The sequence below is a fragment of the Trypanosoma brucei genome, chromosome 11 (assembly GCF_000210295.1).
Source record: "Trypanosoma brucei gambiense DAL972 chromosome 11, complete sequence".
Classification (NCBI taxonomy): domain Eukaryota; phylum Euglenozoa; class Kinetoplastea; order Trypanosomatida; family Trypanosomatidae; genus Trypanosoma; species Trypanosoma brucei.
Window position 1 is genome coordinate 2,035,843 of NC_026744.1, and position 18,203 is coordinate 2,054,045.

Consider the following 18,203-nt stretch of genomic DNA (forward strand, 5'->3'; position numbering starts at 1 on the left):
GAAGTGTACCATCATTTCCCCCCTTATTTTTTGTCGTTTCTTTGTTTAGGGCCCTGCCTGTCGTCTGCTTGTGCCACTGTGCGTGTGCGCGAATCTGTTATGCCAAATCGTTCATTGTCAGCTTCTCCTGTTATCTAATGTAGCGCCATGCCCGTGCTCCCGCCGTGGCGGCGGCGGACCTCCATTTTTCACCGTTCGGAGGGTCGTGTACAAAGTGTTGGCGCGACGAGGATTTCTCTGGTGGCGGCTGCAGGACTTGTCGCTTCACAATCAGCTACGTTTACCGTCCTCTATTTGTTTCTTCCCGAGGGACTGGCAGGTTTGACGCATTTGATGGTTGCGGCGGTGCTGTTCAACGCATTTATGTTGTGGAATTGGGGGTCTGATCCGGGGTTTGTGACTTCTTCGGAGGAGCCTTCAACGGCAAGGGAGAGGGCGATCCGTAGATGGTGTTCTGTGTGTCGTCTGTGGCAGCCCCTGCGGACCAAACACTGTGACAAGTGCGGCAGATGTGTCCGGAAGTACGATCACCATTGTTACTGCATTGGTGGTTGTGTTGGCGAGTTCAATCATCTGCGTTTCGTTCTTACTTTGGCGTCTGCAGTCCCTTATTTTGTCCTTCTACCACCGGCACTACTTAAATGTTTTAGTCTCGGGGATATCACAGACCTCGACCGCGTCATCAGTAGGAATATCGTTCCCTTTATTTTTGTTGCATACACCACCATTCAATTGGTACTTGTGCTCTCTTTGCTTGGGTTGCACTGCACTCTGTTGCTCAACAACAGGACAACGTGGGAGCTCTCTTCCAGAGGCCGCATCACATATCTGGATTCAAGGGCAGCGAACCCCTTTAACAAGGGGATTGTGCAGAATGTTTACTTTCTTTTTCGGCGGAAGCCCATAAACTGGTATTCAGTATTGGAAGAGGATGAATGTGCCCTCGTCTAAATAATATTTTTGCCTTGCAATTTACTTACGCCCAGCGAGACCTGGACATGCCACTCTGTCGTGCTCGCCATGGAATTCGTGCTAGTGGCTTGTAGACTCGCTGCTCTATGTTACTCAAAACATATTGATGCTTGCGGATGCCTTTTTCGTGTGAGGGGGCGGCCCGTGTTGAAACACAACTGTCGTTTCCATACGTCGTTGAGAAAGTTTAATACTCTCTTGCTGCTTCATATTTGGTGTCCCAAATGCGCGCCTTGATGTTATACCCCTCTCAGCGTTTTTGTTTTCGCGAAGGTTTATCCTGATTATCATTTAGTTTACGCGTTTGTCACCCCTAGATATCTCATGGACTGAAAGGGATAGAAATGAAGAGCGAGAAAAGGGGTTTCTCGTTTCCGAATTTTCGTCACATCAAGTTGAAGGTCGCCTGTGCCGCACTCTTCCCGGTTAAAAAATCTATGTTGTGCCAAGCCATTCACTGGCAGCTGAGGTGCTTTCCAGTAACGCGTGAGCCTCGTTGGTTTTCTTGGCTCAGCACCCTTTCGCGTAAGAGGTCTTGCAACCCAAATTGTCACCTTCAACTCCGAATACAGGAACATACCAGCGTGTGGTGCAAACCCACCATCTCAAGAGAAGAAAGGTGACTTCCCGAGTAATCTGGAGTGCAGACACCCTGAGAGAGATTATGCCACTTGACAGCTGCATCAGAATAGCCACATGGCGCCAGCACACTCATGGGAGATTTGTGGTTACAATTGATATGCAAGACTGCCATCCCGGAGTAAACCGTTCGACCAGTGTCTGCATCTGCCGCAACCCACCATGTCCCGCAAACCGTTCACTGCATGCCACACTCCCCTACACAGCGTGGCGTTCTAACGCATGATACAGGGTTGATTTCGGACGGACAAGCGCACAAAAAAGAGATACGTTGAACGATGAAGATGGACCGCAGCTCCAGTGATGTACTGTCAGTGTCAGTGTCAGTTCTGTTGGCTGACGGTAACGGGTCAGTACAGCACTGTAATGTTGACTTCCCTCCATCTGATCTTGTGGGTCCTCATCAGGTATTTTCTTCGTTATTATTGTGTTTGTTTGTGTTTTGAAGCAGCTGTAGCAAAGGTTTTTTGCACTTTGACGTATTGTTGTTCGGCGTGTTGTGTTGCTCGCTGCTTTTTTTCTTTAACATTCCAGTTTTTCTTATTCTTTAGTTGAAGGTATGCAAGCCGATGCAAAGGGGAAGAAAAAAAAGGGTTCCAAGAAGAGAAGGACACTTGATCCTGTTGTTGCTGAGCGAATGCGCGTTGAGGAGGAAGAACGGCGTAGACGTCAAGAGGTAGCACTTGTTGAACGCCTGAGGGAGATGAAGAACGAAGAAGAAACTATGACAAAGAACGCGACTGCTGTTGTCGAGGCCCGATGGATTTCTTTCCTGCGTGAGTGCAAGCGCAAGGAACTTGTAGCGGAAATTGAAATTGTGCGTAGGGCATTCGGATCCTCTCTTGACCGTAAGAATGCAGTAATCGATATGCTGTTTGATGAGCTTGTGGATGCTGAGGAGCAGCATCGCCTTGTCTTTCAGTCCCACATGCGAACTGTCGATTCTCTTATTCAAATGCAGAGCACACGTATGGAAGACCTCGAGGGCGAGTTTGAGAAGGACCTCCAGGAGATGAAGGCTGACTATGACAGAGAACTATTGGAACTTGCGCGCAAGCATGAGTATGAAGTGGCCGACCTGACATTCATTCTTGAGAATATGGCTGAGGAGGCGGAGCAACTAGAAAAGAAGCTGCAAGAAAATACTTCGGAGGCACACGACACTGCTCTAGAAAAGATGGAGGAGGACCGAAAACAGATGGAAGCGGAACTGATTCGAGCAAGTGAAGCTATCCGCTCAGAGTTAGACACAAGGTACAAAGAATTTATGGCTACGGCGCAGGTGAGCATGAAGGATTACATGGACAAGTCGAAGAAAGATGCAGAAACGACGCAGCGCATCGCTTCACAGACGCAGCGTATTGAGAAGTTGCAGGAGAGCGTTAATTCGTGGAGGACGAACATAGCGCGCAATGCGAAGGGATGGGAACAGAAGAACTCCGTCATTCAACAGGAGCGTGACGCCACGATCGGTCATTTGAAGGCTTTGAAGAGCAAGATGCATGGTTGGAGGAGCAAGGAAGCCTCTCGTCTTGCAGAAGTGATCAAGAGTGCGAAGGACGTTGAAGACAAACTGCGTGGTGTGGTAAAGGATGCAGAAAAAATCCTCCGGCTAGTGGAACTTGCAAAGCCGCTGGAAACTGACAGGGAGCAAATACTCTCTTGCAACTCGAACATTACAACAAGCGAAATTGAGAAAGAAGTTAAACACTTGATAGCAAATACCGATGCAGGAAGGCCAAGTGAAGAATCCTCTGTCCCCGATGATGCGGCGTTCTCGGAGGACTGGCGCCTCCTGGAGCGCTTTTGGACGAAGTACAACAAGGTGGTGCTCGACAACGTGGCTCTGTCACAAGAGAGGCGTCACCTCGAGGAAGAAAATCTGAAGCTGCAGGTGTTGCTAAAGCAGTACCTAGATGAAATCAGCCTCAACGATGCCGTGATACGAGGTCCCAACCCATTGATCCAGGCGTCAAAACTACTGACTGTAGTTGAAGCTGCTGGGCGCGGGGCTACTGGCGGAAGACGTGAGTACACGACAGCGGTAGAGGGCAACAAGTTCGTCTCCGACATGACGAGGTAGGCAATTCCTGTTGGGGTATGAGCACGCTTTTCATCGTTTCCTCCTTTAAGCAATATGGGGAAATGGCAATGTAGAGTTTACGACTAGAGCAACAGTGGTAAAGACCAAATCCGAACAAGCGGTGTAACGGAATGGGTCCTTGCGGGTTTGCGGCAGGGGCTGGCATGACTGAATGCCCGGCAACCTCATAATCTTCTTGGGGGCTAACACTTGGTTAGGTGTTGTTTGGCCACTCAGTTTTTTATCGTTTTTTTTCTTTTTCTGTCCCAAACTTTTTTGATATTCATGTAACGCGCGCACGAGTTGTATACTGTGTGTTTGACGAAATAGACTGATAACAATAACCATAGGGTATACTATCTGTGCGGAAGGTTGAAAGGAAGGGTGTTACTTCTGTAAAAGGAAGTAAAAAGGGCAAGGCTCGAGAAGGGTTTCAAGCAATGCGCCGTTTCTACTGCATTCCGTGGAACTGCTTGGTGCTGTCGAAGCCGCCACTTTCACGGCGCTTATCAAGTTCAACTGAGACCCCAGAAGCTATTAGGGACGCTATCGCGGCTGATGAGAGGGATCAACGGCGACGTGAGGAGGCTGTCGATGAGCGTTCGGTTGTGTTTGCATGCGGCAGCAGTGCTGACCACCGACCACGCATAGCCGCTGCTGAAGCCTTTGACGTTGCGGCAGCCGCTCTGTCCAGCACTCCGAATTTCTGCTTTATGAACGTTTCGATGGATTACGCAGGGATGATAGATGCACCTGAGGTTGTATGGTACAACCTCTGCAAGGTCAACGATGTCACACCGTCGACTGTACGGCCACAACAACTGCACATGATTGGAGGTGCTACACGGCTGCAGCGGCCTGGTGGGGGGTTCGTGCAGGTGATGTTGGGTTGCATACCTGACCTGCAGAGCGACACCTTCACATTTGATACGATACCCGAAGAGGATGACCTGGCAGAAGCTCACCGTCCGTCACCTGCAATTTGTTTTGCGCTCATGGATAATAAGTTAACGTTGCAGTATGAGCGGCAGCTCGTAGCACATTTGCAGGTTCTAAGCGAACGATTGGGCGGATGCCCTCTCACTGGAGGTATTTATCCAGCCGTTCAGAAATCTGCAGGTACCACTGGAGATAGTGGTGACGAGACTAAGGAGGAAAAAGGATCAGATAACGATATTGGAGATTCACTGTTTTTCTTAAATGATCGTGTGTATACAGGAAGTGCCGCTGGTATTGTTCTCCGTAGTGAGATGGTCAAGGCACATAATCTAAGTGTGGTCCCTTCTATTGCCATTGGGAAAGTAGCCGTAACGTCCATCAGTAGCGAAGTTGAAGGCGTGTTTGTCGTCAAAACTTTGGAGGGTCGAAGGGCTACAGATGTTATTCATGACGTGTACTGCTCACCGGAGATGAAGGGGAAACCGTCGAGAGTGTTTCTTGGTCTGCAACATAATGACTTCTGTATCCCTGTTTCCTTTATCGGCAACCCGGGAACCGGGGAGCTTCGTTTCAGTGCGCCTAAGGGTATCAGTGTGGCTGAGAACGGCACTGTTCAGCTACTGGTGGACGACGTGGAATTGGATAGTGAGGTGGGAGCAGGTGCTCTTATAGGACTTCACAAGCGTGTGGCCATGACGTACGCGACGAAGGATGTTAACGTTGCACGAGAGGCTCGCAGAAATGTTGTGGCATCATCTGCAGCTGCGTTCCATTACTCACATCCCGGCATGAACGTTTTGGCGCGACCGGAAGTGAACATTACTTTAGGGAATTCATCTGCGATGTATGCCCCCTCCCTTCTTCAGCGATGCCTGGGAGGGTATTGTTCAACGACTGGTGTTTTTTGCCCTGGTCAGGTAATTACATTGGGTAATGCTACCGGTGTTTTTGCCAGATCCAGCAGCTACACTGTCCTGGAGGGGCTCAAATAAGCCATTTGTAGGCTTGGAGCGAGATATGCCCCGGACATGTATGTTTTAATAAATAGGAGATGGGGTCAGATGCCGATGCTGCTCCTGCGTGTACGGGCTTGCAAATGTTTTTCTTCCCGTTTTTGAAACGACTGTTGCCACTGTGCACCCTCTTGTTCTCTTGATATGTGGTGGAGCTTTATTTTTTCATTTTATTTCGACCCAAGTCCCCCTTGTTACCGTTATGCATTGCATGAGAGTAGTCTTATTGGAGATGACAGGAAGGGGTGGGTTCCGCGCCTTTCGTTGAATGGGGATAACCAGGTAATGTTACCGGACACCTTTAATGAATGCTGCATCCCTATCGCTACCTTGTATTTGTTTATCGTTTACTTGATAAGGGGAGAGGTGTCCACGGGGAAGTGGTTTGTGAACTTCCGTGGTATTTATAGTGTGGGGGTGGATTCATTTTCATGGTGGTTTGTAACTGCTGATTTGCAGTGTTTTGTAGCTTTTAGTGTTGTTGCAGCAATATTTCTGTGAGAGGAAGCGTACGAATCCACGAAAGATATGAGCCCACCCCTCAGTTAATTATTCCTATTTCCTACGTGGGTGCTTATGTGCTCCACTGCCCCGCCTCTGTTTGTGGTTTGTACTTTATTTGCTACCATTAGTTTGTTCTCTATGCGAGTAAATGAATCCAAGACACGGGGGTGCCGCTGTGCAACATTACCGATGAATGGCTTCCCTGTTAGATACGGTTTATGTTTTACCATACATTTAAAAGAAATTAAATCTGTCGTTATTTCTTGAAGTTTTCGAACGAAGTGTTGACAATGGATGTTGTTCGCGATATCCTGGGTGAGGGGTCGGGGGTTCCCCAGGGTAACATCATATACGAGTCATGCGGACCAAAGTAAAATATATTATACCAGTTCTTCTGTTCAGTTCCTGCTTGTGTGGTGGACTAGGTTGTTCCGTGTCTGGTTTTTAAAGTTTTTCAAAAGATTGTTTTAAGTGGAGTTGTCCGTCGTGCGGTGCGGTATTTAGCTTCGTGAGTTTTGGGTTTCCCCAGAGGATCGTACCTCCGCATGAGCATGGTGAATTTCCAAGAGAGCAACGCACACGCCCGCCGGATCCTAGTTATCTTGTTTGTATGGATATGCTCCTCGTGATCGTTTTTCTCTCAGTAGGCTGGTGAGCAAGGATGTTGGTGGGGCCTGGACCCCCTGAAAGGTCAAGGAGAATCGTGGCAAGACAACTAACGATATGGAAGCACGCGGTGGCGTGTGATGCTCTATATCTCGCTTTATTGTTGTAATTATTACACATCATGATTGCTATGTTTTTCTTTTTCTTTTTTAGTGCTAATACTTAAGGAGTTTTTAGAATGAGACAACCCTTTCCGACTACTTGGAAGGTTTACCTCCCCGGTCTGTTCGTCATGGCGATTTACACCTTCGTCATATACTTCAATAATACCCGCGGCAATTTAGTGAAGGCGGGTCACGACTTTACGCCGATCTATTCTGAGGAGGGAAAACTAGAAGGCTTCACGCATCCCGTGTTGGTGCGAGCAGGTGATAACTACAGGAGTCGCGAGAACGCAAAAGCAGACTCGTCATAATGGATGCGTTGGAGGCTACCGTTCACATGATGCGAATCTATAAGTCTGCTTCGTTCCTGTTATTAATACTATGTTTATATTTTGGTTGTTGATGTAAGCGAGCTATCGCCACCACTTTATCGCATTTCAGCATTCTCGCATGCTGCGATGGCAGCTGCGGGCTTATTTACAACTTTTGTCTGCTAATTTTGTGCCTGTGTACGTGTTTGGGTGATCACTGGTGGTGGCATACTTTGTCGCACCTACTGCCTTCCTGTTGCGTAATATCGTACCTTTTAACTTAGTTATTTCGCTTTTGCTTTTGTGTACCACCTTGCTGCTCCACGATTTTTTTCTTTTGACGTGGGGAAATAGTTAGGAGTTCAAACTACTTGTACCCTTCCACGCTCCGATTGCTGTAGTCAAGTTACCATTGGTGCGAAGATTATAAAGAGGAAAGCCAGCCTGCATTTGCTTCCATGTCCATTCTCACGTACAGCGGTGGCTCCTGCTTAGCCATGGCTGGCAAGGAGTGCTTTGTGGTGATTTCGGACAATCGCCTTGGTGAGCAACTTAAAACGATTTCTATGGAGGTTCCGAAGCTACACGTCATCAACGATGGGATTGTTATGGGACTCACGGGGCTCCGAACAGACCAGCAAACCTTCGCTCAGAAAGTTAACTTCCGGACCGAAATGTACAAACTCCGTGAGGAGCGGGACATTAACGGGAAGGCTTTCGCAGCTTTAGTGTCCTCTATGCTCTATGAGGCTCGGTTCGGCCCATGGTTCGTGGAGCCTGTGATTGGCACCATCGACCGCAAAACCGGTGAAGTATATCTCTGCGCTACGGATCTCATCGGTGCCCCGTGCGAGCCAGAGGACTACGTCTGCGCTGGCACCTGCGCTGAGAGTCTTCACGGTATGTGTGAGGCACTCTGGCGGCCTGGGCTTGAACCGGAGGAATTGTTTGAAGTTGCTGCGCAAGCAATGCTTTCTGCATGCGATAGGGATTCCCTCTCAGGTTACGGTGCGGTGGCTGCAATTGTAACAAAGGACAAATTGGTAACACGTCTCATCAAGGGTCGCAAAGACTAGGTGAAAATTAGTAAGACTTCCCAATCACTGTTGTGGGGCATGATAGTGTAGATGACGGGGAAAGGTATTTTTACATCTGTGCGGCGTCATATTTTCGCTGCCAGCGCTTGTCTTCCCTCCCATCTGTTTCTTCTCACTTCGCGTGCTGGTGCCGTTTGTGCTAGCGCCTTATCACCACCGGATCCTCACCTTGCCATACAGTGTTTCTTTGCAAACGAGGGTGGCCTTTCTTATATGTGTGTTGGTTAGCTCGCCCTACCCCATTTTCCCCACCGTTCTAACCGTGAGCAAAGAGAGAGACATGAGAAAGTAAGAAAAAAAAGAACATGTGATGTGTCAACCAACGGCGATATCGGCGGTTGTCTTTTCCGAAAGGTGTCATTCCGTTGAAGAGGAATTCTTGTGGCAGAGGTGGCTGACGTAATTTGACTCAAGCGTTTGTGCGCATGTGTGGTGCCCCAGCAGGGTGTAGACGTGGAGCCCCCTCCTTCATCACTTGTTGTTCCTGTCCCCTCTAAGCTTTGATCACAAGAACTTATAGCTTCTTCTTTCCTAATAACACTTTCTCCTTTCCAAAAAAAAATTGTCGTTTCGATGAACCTGAAACGAAGCTAAGGTGGAATAAAACCACCATGGAGTCCACTTTGACGCAGTTAGATGATGCACCAATGATCTTTTGCGAGCGTTGTAACAATCTGCTCTATCCAGAGAGTGGCAAGGAGGACAGGGTTATGCGATGGCGCTGTAACTACTGCAAAACGTCTGAGATACACGACGAAAATAAACTCGTATACATTTTAAACCTGAAGGTTAAGACGAGTACTGTAGAAGAACTGGAACTGTTGGCCGAGTTTGCGAATGATCCCACGGCTCAGCGTGACACCACGAAGCAGTGCCCTCGATGTGCGATGAACGAAGTCACATGCTTCGTGAACCCCCTTGGACAGCCTCATGAGGATATGACACTCTACTTCGCCTGCGCCAATCAGGGGTGCCGTCACGTATGGAAGAGCAGCGACCATCAAGACAATTAAAAAGTGGAAGGGGGAAGGTCATGATCAGCACTGCCTTTTCCACTTCTGGTGTTGTGTTAAATTATTCAAGATTGATTCATTCCGTAAACCTTCTTGTCCCTCCAGGAGATTGCATACTTATTCTTCGGGTGCCCCACCGCCTACCTTTGCGATGAAAAGATTTGAGGTACCGCTTCCCTCTATACCATATAACGAAACAAATATGCACCAACTGCAGTGATCTGTGGGAACAAATATAATGGACCTACTGAAGTTAGCGGAGGGAGCGTGTGTTGACGCTGATGGATTAACTCTAGCAGTACAATTTAAATGGAGAAGACAAATGCCTTTATTCTTATTGCCCTCCCGATTTAATCGGCAATTCGCGTATTTTGGCGGCAGAATTGGTAGTTACAGGTACCGCAATAAGCTGTTTGTTTAGGTTTCATATTGTTCTGATCCCTTCTGATTGTTGCAGTTTGATGAGTGACCAACACATCTGTTAACTCTAAGTGGTTGTGTGCGCGTGGGGGAGGGGAAGAGGGAAGGGGAGCGAAGGTGCCATCCCCGATGCGATTTATGAGTGCAGCTAAGGGTAGTTTTGTACCACACCTTCTCAACTGTACGGTGGCTGTGTTACACTACCCAGGTCCAATTTTTTCACGTCGCTGCTCCCTACGTCCTTCTCTTTCTCCACTGCTGCGCCGTACTTGTGCATGCTCCTTACCTGGTGCCCGTACTTTTTTCATTTTTCCGTCGTTATTTTGCGTTGCCGTAGAAAGGTTGTTCTTTTCTGAGTCGCGGCGGCTTTCACTGATCACAGTGCAAAGACAATGATCTCCTCCAGTCAAGGGGGGCCCAAACCCCGAGGAGGCGCGAAGCGGGGTGTTGCTGAACTGCGAGGAATTGCGGTCGCCACAGCCACAAATGCGCAACTTCGCGTGTTGAGTTATAACTTTAACATCCTCCCCAGGGGTTGTGGCGGCTTTCAACGGGAACGCATCAGCTCGTTTCTTGAGACTGTCGACCAATATGATGTGATAATGCTGCAGGAGGTCTATGCAGCCAGTGTGTTGCCTTACTTTCTGCAGAACCGCATGTGCTTTCAGAAGATGCTGGTGGACGAGCTGGTGCTTCGTGGTTTTCAGCACTACGCCATATCGAAGCAGCCATCGTACACTACTATGTTGCGCAATAATGTTTTCTCAGACAATGGACTTATCATTGCATCGCGGTTTCCAATAGGCCAGCGAGGGTCGTACACGTTCCGCAGCCACGAGCGTGCGGTGCAGTCTGTTCGACGAGGTTGCCTGTTTGCCGAGGTGAAGGTGCCCTTGACCAGTGGTGGGGAGGAGTCAATAATTTTCTTTAATGTACATCTTCGACAGGAGGATAGCGATGACGTAACCTCAGAGCACGTAAAGGAAACACGCCAGTTTGCTGCCTCCGTCATTCGAAACATGTGCTCAAACCCTGAAGATGTGGCACAAATTCCCTTTGTTTTGGCTGGAGACTTTGATGTTAACGGTATCAATTTACACAACGTTGGTCAACCCACAAAAAAGTATGAGGATCTTTTGGGCGAACTGCAGGCTCTCGGGTCTGGTGTACGTGAGGCCGTGTTTGATGCCCAGCACCGCCATCCGCCAACAAGACCAACGGAGTTGTTCTTCCCGACACAATCAAAGTTGGTTCGCAATTCCTTTTCGCCCCAAAGGCAAGACTACTTCTTCGTCTCGCATACCGTTGCCGTTAAGAATCCGGATATCCACAAGTTTGTTTCAGACAGCCAGCAGCCGTATACATACCTCTCCGATCATTTTGGCGTCTCCGCCGTACTTGCAATCCCCCAAACGTCGAAGCAAAGACACAAAAGATGGATGCCGCTCACTGAGTCAAATGCACCAGAATCCGAAGAAACGGTTAACGAACACTCAAACCCCATATTCAGTATCATAGTGGAGATCATCGTTCTATGTACTGTGTCGTGGGCGGCGTTCTGTTTTAGCTGGGTTGCGCTTTTGTTCTCCCTGCTTGTGGGTGTGCTTGTTTGGTACTGCCTTTCTCCTATCCATGAGCTTAGGAGCGAACGGAAATTCACGCGGGTGGGGAACAGCAATGCACATGGAGGGGAAGGTTGTGTGTCGGATCTGCCGCGAGAGTACGAGAGTCTGAAACATGCCAACAGTGTTGGTGAAATGTGGAGGCGGGCCGTGTCTCTCCACTCAGCGCAGAGGTGCCTCGGACAAAAGAACGATGCCGGTGTGCCCGAGTGGCTCACATTTGTGTCTGTCGATGCGCGGGCTCAAGAGTTGGCCTCCGGTCTCGCTGCTCTCGGTGTTGGCCCCGGTGATGTCATCGGTGTAGACTGTGATGCCAGTGTTGATTCAACTGTTCTTGAACTGGCTTGCGCTACATACGGAATCGCAACGTTGGCTTTGGTGGGAAAGGGCTCTACAATTAGGAATCTCATTGATGAATATGATATTAAGGTAGTTTTTGCTGCCCGCAATGCCGTTGGGGCGATATTGACTTGCCGATCACGATCTTTAGAGACGCTGGTGTGTATGCATTCTTCCCACGATAGTACAGACTGCATGGTTGCACGCGATGTTTGCATAACGCTTATTTCGTACAACGAAATCTTCAGTAAAGGGCGATCACAACCTGTCTTGTTGCGGCCCGTGTGCGATGACACCACCCTTTACACTATGGTGGTTGATCCGTCGACCTCCAATGGCAATCTCAAAGTTGTTCGGGTGACCCACGCAGATGCCCTTCGTGCTATTCGCACGCTTGTTGGCACTGCCGTGCTCCCAAATACTCAGCATAAACACCTACTCGTACATTACACTCCCTTCGCGATGCTGTTCAACCGTTTGTTTGTACTGGGGCTCTTTGCTCACGGCAGTGCTGTGGCAACGACGCCGGTGGCGGCATGTGCGAGAGCGTTTGCCACGATACAACCCACCATCGTGGTAGCAACACCCTCGTTGTTTTCAACGAGTGCTGTCCAGTTGCGACGCAGGAACGAGCGTTATTGGCCCATCTTCTCATGGATCTTCGAGCAGATTTACCATCTCCGGCTTTTTCTCATCAATACCCACAATCGAGATTCACTAATATTGCGAACAATCTTCTTCCGCGGGACACAGCACCTTTTTGGTGGGAATGTCGAAAAAATCGTTGTGTGCTCTTCTGAAGAAAGCTTATCCGACACACTAGCAGAGCACATCGTTGTTTGTTACACCCCGTGCTTGCGGGAGGTATTTTTTCTGCCCTCTGAGGGAGTTTTTTGTGTGGATGGGGTTCCAGCACCCAACATTCACGTGCACCTTGAGCCGTTCGACGAACCCTCAAAAGAAGCAAAAATCGGAAGCCTGGTACTCAGTTGCGAGGGCAGAAAGGAGCGAACCCTTCCCATAGCGGCGATGTGGACTGGTACTCGAACGCTTCGACTCATCGGACCTCCCGACGGCGTTTTGTTACCTGTAAGATCCGAGTACGTGCTGGCGGCGTCTTTGGAGCGTGTATTTTCCCAATCACGCTACGTCAACGACGTTTTTCTGTATGCCGAGCCGTCGCGCCCCATTATTGCCATCATTTCACCCAATCGTGATACCGTTGATTTCGAGTGGAGGCAAAGCCGGGAAGGGGAGGTCGCCGGTGAAGATAATCTGTTATCGAACTGGGCGAAGTTCGCCAGCTTTGCATCCGATCTTCTCACGGCAGACTTCCAAGTGATTGCAAAGAGGAACGCACTGCACGAGTCGAATGTCCCTTCATATGTCCACATCCACCCCCATGCGTTTAAGAAGCATGACAGTTTTTTGACCCCGTATGGGGGAATCCGTCGGAATTCACTGAAATCGTACTTCAAGGTTGTTATCGAAGGGTTTTACAACGACGCAGCCCCGACCGCCCTCCCAACACCAGGTCAAATAATCGAAAGCGACGAGGAGGGACAAGCCTATGAGAGGGATCAGAAGCCGTTTTCACTTAATACGCCAATCTCGATTGATGTTGGGGGAACATTCGCGAAACTTGTTTATGTGCAACCCCCCGGTGATTTCAAAGTACCTCACTATGTGGTGAAGGAGGCTGCGGTACTCGCTGAGGGGTTTAATGTACGAATGCTTGACCTCCTCGATAATGCAGAGGGTATGAAGAGGTTGCTCAATGATGACCCGTTCTCCACGGTTGGTACGCTGCAGTTTGCCAAGATGTCATCGAAGTGTATTCCTGACTTTATGTCGTATATAGTTGAAAGCCAAATGTTAAGTTACTACACCAAGGAATACCGCAATACTCTGCGCGTCACAGGTGGTGGAGCCTTTAAGTACGCTGCTCTCGCCAAAAAGATGGATTTGAATTTTTCTGTGATGAGGGAGATGAGTGCAGTTGTACATGGCCTCGGTGTTGTTATAGGAAGGGCCCCGGAGACCATCTTTACTGTGGACCCGGCCACTGGTGAACGCCATCCACACCGCTTGAAGAGCCCCCCTGGCGAGCCGTTTTCCCCTTATCCGTGCTTGCTTGTGAATATTGGCTCAGGCATTTCCATAATCAAGTGTCTTGGTCCCGATGGGTCCCACGTGCGTATCGGAGGAAGTCCAATGGGTGGAGCGACATTTTGGGGTCTTGTGCGCACCATGACAGCCGTTACGTCGTGGGAGGAAATAACTGAGACGATGCGGCTCGACGGCCCGGGCGACAACAGAAATGTGGATCTTCTTGTTGGTGATATTTACGGCTACAATGCGAAGGATCTCCCTCCCATGCTTTCAGTAGACACGGTTGCCAGCACGTTTGGTAAGCTTGGCACTGAACGCTTTTATGAATCACAGGGTAATGTGGACAGGTTGTACGCGTCGTCCAGCGAAGACCTGAGCGGTGCAGTTTCGTCTTCCCCTGATTCGAACCCAACGCTGCGCGACGCGGTCGCCCCAACGTTGGCGTCACATGGAAAGACATCGGAGATCGACATTGTGAGGTCCTTGTTGAACATGATATCAAGCAATGTCACACAACTTGCCTACCTTCATAGCCGCGTGCAGGATGTACACAACATCTTTTTTGCCGGTGGCTTTGTCCGCAACAATCCCATTGTTTGGAGCCATATCAGTTCCTTTATGGCGTACTGGTCGAAAGGTGAGTGCCATGCACATTTCTTGGGGCATGACAGTCACCTCGGAGCCCTGGGCGCGGCGACAAACACAGAGGAACATGTGTCCTGATTGCTGTATTGAGCGTTGTCGCTATCTCTTCTCCCCTCCTTTGACGTGTAAATGATGAGATTTACGTGTGAAATGTGAGGGGTGGTCTTTGGATGACAGGGCTTAAGGAGATGGGCGAAACCCCCACAACTGGTAAGAAGACGCGATCATTTCTCAATCTTATTTATTTTTCTACTTTTCGTTTTAGAACCACCTCTCGTAGATCCTTTCAGACATGTTGCCTTTTCAGGTGGCTGCTCCGCATTAATACCATTTGCGCGTAGCGTTTTGTTACTTGTTCCCTTAGTGCGTGCGTACGTACCTGTCTCATGCTTACACATACAACAACGCATGTGGTGAGGAGAGAGTAGTTAAAGGAGTGGAGCCAGAGAGTTTTTGTCTTTCGCCCCTTGAGAGCGTTGACCACAGGGGTAGGGAATGAAAAGGGGGAAAGAATACCTGTGTCGTGCGGTGGTTTTCTTTCCACTGCAGATGAAGCTACACCTTTCTCAATTCTCTCGTGGGGCGGTTAATGTTGTCCATTCATTATTCAGTCCCTTCCCGGTAGTACATGGACAGCACGAGTCAAGCAACAGCGGCATTAATTTCTGTTCTGACACAAGTTGGATAACAGTGCCTGTACTGTAGCCCTCAGAAAATCGCAAGTAATGGGAAAGTATGGTGAATGGTGTTTGTGCCAGCGAAAAGATAAATGCAAGACAAAGTGGACCGTGCGACAATTTTGGTTTCTCCTAAAGCGACGAATCCCTCTCATTATAATTTCTGTCTTTTTTACTCGCGAACAACATGGGTATGTGTATGTGTGTGCCGGACAACTTCATTTGCATTGGGGATGTTTACCATCACGTCACTTACCGGAGCAACGAAGGTAGTATGATCTATAAAGTGTATTTCGTTGGGAGACGTGGTGTTTTTTGCGTGTGGAAGGAAGCTGATCGTGCGCCGCAACACGTGTGTGCGCGTTCGTGTCTGCTTCGGTGATGTGACACCTTGTGATCATTCAATGGTGAGCGTTGTTTCTTATCTTGCCGTGGCTATTTTCACACGATCTGCTTCTTTGATTTGTTTGTTTGTTTATGTTTTCCAATCCTTTTTAATGTTATATTCATGGACTGATTTCCACTTATTTTACACTATATATATATTAGCATGTACGACCACGTGGTCGCACTGCTCTTTTTCCTTAAGTGGGGAGGCGGGTGTGGAAAGTGTAACCTGATCTATTCGGTAACTTATTTGTTTCTGTGGTGCGCGCGCGGTGAGGGCACGTTAATTTTCTTTTTTTTTTTTTCTACCCTTCCCTTGCGCATTGTTGCAGGTCTATTATTATCACTGTGTTCTTTTTGCATCTTTTTGTTTTGTTATTCACCCATCTCTATTTACCCTTCCCTTTCCCCCTTCTTCCACATTCCTTTTTTTACTGTGTAAGTGTCTACTAGGTGAGGCAGGGCGGTTCAAGAAGGAGGTGTGTATTTTCTTTCACTTTCCTACTTGTTTGCTTTTTTTTTTTTTATTCCTTACGGGGCAGGGCGAGGGGCATACATACAAAAAGTGACACAATTGCTGGATCGTGGTGGTGTCGGTTCCCCCTAGAGGAGAGGATCTATTCGCAATGGAAAGACAATCTGATGAAGATATGCTCGTTGGCACCAACGATGAACCCGGAACGTGTAGGATGGTAATGAATGAGATCCTCGAACTGAGATGGCGTGCGCTCGTTGCCATATGTCTTCTCACCTTCGGCTCGTATTACGTTGTGGATTTTCCCGGTTCTATGGGCACTGGGAGTGGGAATACAATTGAACAGTATTTCCGAGACCACAATATGGAATACACTCAAGAAATGAACCAATTGTTATATAGCGTATATTCATGGCCCAACACTGTACTTGCTTTCTTTGGTGGTTTGCTAATTGACAAGTATCTGGGAATCCGTACGGCTGCATTGCTTTTCACATCGTTAGTTGTCTGTGGTTCTTTGCTGTTCTGGGTGGGATTGCGATTTACCTACTTTCCATTGATGGTGGGCTCCCGTGTTATACTGGGTATTGGAAGTGAATCTTTGGGTGTGGCCCAATCATCGTACGTGGCTCGTTGGTTCAAGAATACTCGCGGTGTTGCACTGGCGTTTGGCGTTACAATAAGCTTCTCACGTGTTGGTTCTTCGTTCAACTTCATATTCACCCCAACAATTGCTGAGTCTCTTGGAGTGGAGGTTGCAACCCTTGCTGGCGTTGCCATGTGCGGGGTGTCACTTCTTGCTTGCATAATTCTGGTAGTAGTTGATTTGTACGCGGTACGGACGAAATACATACGTGCTGAGCCATGTGATGACGAGGAAAGCGTGATGAAGCTTTCCGATGTGTTTCGGTTGCCGTTTACGTTCTGGGCACTCACTTTTATGTGCACCTTTTCCTATACCGCCATAATGCCCTTCATAAGTATCGCGCGAAACTACTTCCAGGTTAAATACGACATTGATGGGACCCAAGCTGCCCTGTATATTTCCGCCTATCAGCTCTCAGCCGCCATCGGCTCACCTGTGATTGGTTCCATTGTTGGAGCTTTGGGACGTAACACACTGTGGCTGATACTCTCGTCCACTTTCATCGGTGTCTTTCATCTTGTACTACTCTTGACAAACATTCGTGGTGACCTGCTGATGGCGTCGTTGGGTGTTGTTTACAGTTTTCTCGTTTCCGGCCTGTGGCCATCTATTCCGTTGGCTGTGGAAGAGAACGTGGTGGGAGTGTCATATGGTGCCATGACATCCTTGCAGAACATTGGATTAGCAGTGTTCCCTCTAGTAGTTGGGAAGATTCTTGATGCCTATACTCCTGATCATAACAGTAGCAGCATAATTGACCTGGCGTTTGACGCTGAGCTCCTCAACGGAAACAGTAATGCATCTGCTGACGGCCCACACCCAACTCTTGAGGGTTATGAAGTGGCTGAACTAGTATTTATAGGATCAGCGGGTGCCGCCCTCTTGGCGTCTATGGCGGTGCTCATAGCGGACAAGTGCGGTAGGGGTATTCTCAGTGCTTCAGCGAAAAAGCGTGGACAAATGAAGGATGAAAAGCGGGAGAGCCTCCTGAATCATCTTCCCGAAGAGGAGAGGACTTTGGTATATTTGCATCGTGAGCCCTAGACGCTTCGCAACGGAGGTCTTTTATTTTTCTTTTTTGTCGTGTGCCTGTCCTGCGGGGTAGTGCCGTGTTTTGGAAAAATCGGCGTATTAAGTTCATGAGAGAGACGAAGTGTGTGGAAGGGCCCACCTTGGGAATTAAGTGGAAAATGAATGTGATGGGGGATTTTTTTCTTTTCGTGCGCCTTTGCTTATCGCTATTCATCCTCCGCCGCGCAAGCAATAAGTCACGTCTGCTCCCTTTAAATGTAAGCACGCGCCTTGCGTCGGAGCGTAGAATGTGTGCGCGGGCGGAAACTGTTCAAACAGCGGTATAACTTTTAAGTCCAGGAGTTTAGAAGAGGGAGATGTAACGGAGCGAAATGGCAGAGTTGGGACACAGAGAGGACGGGGTCTGGAGCGGCTCTTACATTTTCCTCACTTTGTTGTTTCCCTTTTTATTTTGTCTGCTGTTCCGCCTTTGTTTCACTGTTTTTTAACAACGTAGCAAACTCCCTC

At 48.6% G+C, this 18,203-nt stretch overlaps 10 protein-coding genes across 10 annotated transcripts; 9 read left to right on the forward strand and 1 right to left on the reverse strand.

Annotated features, from left to right (window-relative positions):
• Window positions 1-147: 147 nt before the first annotated feature.
• Window positions 148-951, forward strand: TbgDal_XI8250 (hypothetical protein, conserved; the record flags this gene model as incomplete). The annotated part of the gene is made up of 1 exon (XM_011781668.1): window positions 148-951. The coding sequence occupies one exon, from the start codon at window positions 148-150 to the stop codon at window positions 949-951; it is 804 nt and encodes a 267-aa protein (XP_011779970.1).
• A 1,219-nt stretch (window positions 952-2,170) lies between these two features.
• Window positions 2,171-3,694, forward strand: TbgDal_XI8260 (hypothetical protein, conserved; the record flags this gene model as incomplete). The annotated part of the gene is made up of 1 exon (XM_011781669.1): window positions 2,171-3,694. One exon carries the CDS (start codon window positions 2,171-2,173, stop codon window positions 3,692-3,694), a length of 1,524 nt encoding a protein of 507 aa, XP_011779971.1.
• A 45-nt stretch (window positions 3,695-3,739) lies between these two features.
• TbgDal_XI8270 (hypothetical protein, unlikely) lies at window positions 3,740-4,042 on the reverse strand (the record flags this gene model as incomplete). Its single annotated transcript, XM_011781670.1, has 1 exon — window positions 3,740-4,042. One exon carries the CDS (start codon window positions 4,040-4,042, stop codon window positions 3,740-3,742), a length of 303 nt encoding a protein of 100 aa, XP_011779972.1.
• A 92-nt stretch (window positions 4,043-4,134) lies between these two features.
• On the forward strand, window positions 4,135-5,625 carry TbgDal_XI8280 (hypothetical protein, conserved; the record flags this gene model as incomplete). Its single annotated transcript, XM_011781671.1, has 1 exon — window positions 4,135-5,625. One exon carries the CDS (start codon window positions 4,135-4,137, stop codon window positions 5,623-5,625), a length of 1,491 nt encoding a protein of 496 aa, XP_011779973.1.
• Window positions 5,626-5,790: 165 nt separating this feature from the next.
• TbgDal_XI8290 (hypothetical protein, unlikely) lies at window positions 5,791-6,147 on the forward strand (the record flags this gene model as incomplete). Its single annotated transcript, XM_011781672.1, has 1 exon — window positions 5,791-6,147. The coding sequence occupies one exon, from the start codon at window positions 5,791-5,793 to the stop codon at window positions 6,145-6,147; it is 357 nt and encodes a 118-aa protein (XP_011779974.1).
• An 847-nt stretch (window positions 6,148-6,994) lies between these two features.
• Window positions 6,995-7,231, forward strand: TbgDal_XI8300 (hypothetical protein, conserved; the record flags this gene model as incomplete). Its single annotated transcript, XM_011781673.1, has 1 exon — window positions 6,995-7,231. The coding sequence occupies one exon, from the start codon at window positions 6,995-6,997 to the stop codon at window positions 7,229-7,231; it is 237 nt and encodes a 78-aa protein (XP_011779975.1).
• Window positions 7,232-7,689: 458 nt separating this feature from the next.
• On the forward strand, window positions 7,690-8,307 carry TbgDal_XI8310 (proteasome beta 3 subunit, putative; the record flags this gene model as incomplete). The annotated part of the gene is made up of 1 exon (XM_011781674.1): window positions 7,690-8,307. The coding sequence occupies one exon, from the start codon at window positions 7,690-7,692 to the stop codon at window positions 8,305-8,307; it is 618 nt and encodes a 205-aa protein (XP_011779976.1).
• Window positions 8,308-8,939: 632 nt separating this feature from the next.
• TbgDal_XI8320 (DNA-direcetd RNA polymerase II, subunit 9,putative) lies at window positions 8,940-9,341 on the forward strand (the record flags this gene model as incomplete). Its single annotated transcript, XM_011781675.1, has 1 exon — window positions 8,940-9,341. The coding sequence occupies one exon, from the start codon at window positions 8,940-8,942 to the stop codon at window positions 9,339-9,341; it is 402 nt and encodes a 133-aa protein (XP_011779977.1).
• Window positions 9,342-10,153: 812 nt separating this feature from the next.
• On the forward strand, window positions 10,154-14,557 carry TbgDal_XI8330 (pantothenate kinase subunit, putative; the record flags this gene model as incomplete). Its single annotated transcript, XM_011781676.1, has 1 exon — window positions 10,154-14,557. The coding sequence occupies one exon, from the start codon at window positions 10,154-10,156 to the stop codon at window positions 14,555-14,557; it is 4,404 nt and encodes a 1,467-aa protein (XP_011779978.1).
• A 1,612-nt stretch (window positions 14,558-16,169) lies between these two features.
• On the forward strand, window positions 16,170-17,708 carry TbgDal_XI8340 (hypothetical protein, conserved; the record flags this gene model as incomplete). Its single annotated transcript, XM_011781677.1, has 1 exon — window positions 16,170-17,708. One exon carries the CDS (start codon window positions 16,170-16,172, stop codon window positions 17,706-17,708), a length of 1,539 nt encoding a protein of 512 aa, XP_011779979.1.
• Window positions 17,709-18,203: the final 495 nt, after the last annotated feature.